Source organism: Octopus bimaculoides, chromosome 28, assembly GCF_001194135.2.
Source record: "Octopus bimaculoides isolate UCB-OBI-ISO-001 chromosome 28, ASM119413v2, whole genome shotgun sequence".
NCBI lineage: Eukaryota > Metazoa > Mollusca > Cephalopoda > Octopoda > Octopodidae > Octopus > Octopus bimaculoides.
In genome coordinates, this window is record NC_069008.1 from 18,113,047 (window position 1) to 18,115,774 (window position 2,728).

The 2,728-nt window shown below is 39.4% G+C and overlaps 1 protein-coding gene across 1 annotated transcript in view; it reads right to left on the reverse strand.

Moving 5' to 3' along the window:
• LOC106872267 (metalloprotease TIKI1) overlaps positions 1-2,728 on the reverse strand; it is a 98,308-nt gene that overhangs the window by 29,966 nt on the left and 65,614 nt on the right. Inside the window, exon 3 of the mRNA XM_014919192.2 lies at positions 1,718-2,039. Coding sequence (XP_014774678.1) covers positions 1,718-2,039 — 322 coding nt within the window. The remainder of the gene's footprint in view (positions 1-1,717; positions 2,040-2,728) is intronic.

A 2,728-nucleotide genomic window follows, 5' to 3' on the forward strand; every position in this document is an offset into this window, starting at 1 on the left:
CATAGAAAATGCATACATACTCACACACATACATTAACACACACACTCATACATACATACATACATACATTCATACACATACACACACGTGTACACACACAAATACACACAAACAAAACTGACTTTCTGACGTAAAATAAAATTTCATATAATGTTGTTAAGATGGAAGACCAACCACCCAAATCTGTGCTGACCCCTGAATATACCACACTGACCTCAACCAGGATTGATCCATCAGTGTAGCTATAACTAACGAGGTACTACCGAACTGGTCTGACCTTTTGACATTTCAAAACAAAAACAAAATTAGATTGAAACTGTTTTGAATGATTAATCGAGGAGGCTGTGTGGATGCTGGATTTGCTAGAAATAGCAGCCAACAACTGTGTTATGAAGAGCACATTAAGTAATGTTGTCCTAGGTAGATTATATCTGAATGAAATATGGGATCGTCATGACAGGGACATCTTTGATCATATGTCTGTTGGATCAGGACTGACCTGGGGCTAAATAACAAGGAAGGACACATAAGATAATGTAGTCCTAGAGATACCATGCCTGAATGAAACATGAAAGGGTCATAGCTGGAGCATCTGTGATCATAGAATGGCTGAATCAGGTCTGACCTGGGGTTAAACAACAAGAAATAAAGTCACATTAGATAATGTAGTCCTAGATACATTTATGTCTGAACCCACCTCAGGCAAACCAACCACAAGAAAGACTTCTTTAGCAAGTGCTAAGCGCTCCTCAATGTCTGTCACATTTGAAGTTCCGGAACCTTTGGTTTCCTGTCAACCATCCATTTATCCCATCTTGCCAGCTGTTAGTTTTGTGAAGGAATCTAGTGTCACAATCAGACAACAAAATACTTTTGATATTAATTTCTAATTGGTTGAGTATTCCATAGACACTGGTACTGTTTCTTTTTTTAAAAATTATCTCGGGCTGTATCAGTGGGCCACAATCCAGGAATGGATTACAGATGTCAATTGCAAATACATTTTATCTCGTGTACACTTCATTAAAGGCCCACCTTTTGTCTGAATATTCCTCAGACAAAGGTGTGCCTTTAATGAAATTCTCAGACAGAGTCAGTGACTTACAGTGTGTGTATGGGGGTGTCTACGAGTGTGTGTGTTTGTTATATATGTGCATGTGTGTGTGTTTGTGTGTGAGTGTCTATTTGTGTGTGTTTGAACATGTGTAAGCATTTGTGTGTGTGTGTGTGTTGGTATGAGTGTGCAAGAGTGTGTGACTTTGTATGCGTGTGAGTGTGTGTTTGAGCATATGTGTGTGTGGACTTGTGTTTGTGGATGTGTGTATGTGTATGTATGTTTGTGAGTGTGTATATGTGTTTGTGTATTTGTGTGTGTGCTTGAGCATGTGTGTGAACATGCATCAGTGTGTAACTTTGAGTGTGTGTGTGTGTGTAAGTTGGAATGGTTTGAATTACTGGTACAATGTGGACAGCAATAAGAGTGAGACAAAGAGAAAAAGGGGCAAAAAGAGAGGAAGACAGAGAGGAAGAGAGAGAGAGAGAGAGAGAGAGAGATAGAGTGAGAGGGATGGAAGTGATAAAACCATACAGAGTGGAGCATGGCTGGTGTGGTGTAACAAAATGTCCCCAATGTGAATAGGGGTAGAAACAGTGACAGGGGTAGACAACAGGTATGGTATTGGGTGCCACAGTCTGTAGAAAACTTTAAAATCTTACCTGCACCAAAGGCAAAGAAGAAACTCTGTTTCGGGTGCGTCTGTATTAAATCGACCACCCGTGTGGCCATCCTCTCGTTCCGTTTGTGTATGAGCTCATTGCGGAAGTAGCTGTCTATAGTCTTGGCTGTTTGCAGCTCGTGTGGAGGCAATGATGCATTGACCAGGCTGGGGAACTGTGACGTGTCCTGGTTGAATATGATGGAGTTGAGGTCACCACAGTTATACTGCTGTACCAGGTGGTCAGTGGTGTAGGGCATGGCGACCTTGTTTTTGCGGTAAGTCTCATGTTGACGCAGAGTTTGGTTCAGGGCAAATAACACCTGGAAATAACAAGAAATAAATAAATGAATGCATAACAACAACAACAACAACAACAACAACAACGATAATTTCAAAATTTAGCACAAGGCCAGCAATTTCGAGAAGCTGGTAAGTTGATTACATCATCCCCGCCCCAGTGCTCAACTGGCATTTATTTTATTGACCTCGAAAGGATGAAAGTCAAAGGCAACCTCAGCTAAATTTGATCTCAGAACATAAAGACATGAAATGTTGCGAGGAATCGGTCTGCCAGCTCACTGCCTTGATGATGATGGTGATGATGATGGTGATGGTGATGATGATTTATTTAATTGACCCCAGAAGGATGAAAGGCAAAGTCGACCTTGGTGGAATTTGAACTCAGAACGTAAAGGCAGACGAAATGATGCTAAGTGTTTTGTTCGGTGTGCTAACAGTTCTGCCAGCTTGCCCCCTTAATAATAATAATAACAACAATAACAATAACAATAATAATAATAATAACAATAACAATAACAATAATAATAATAATAACAATAACAATAACAATAATAATAATAATAATAATAATAATAACAACGATAGTAATCATAATAGTAATGATGATGATGATGATGATGATGATGATAATCAGGATCATGTTAATGGCTTCTGATTTAAGACCATGGCAAGCAATTTTGAGGAGAGGCAGATAATTGATTACATCACC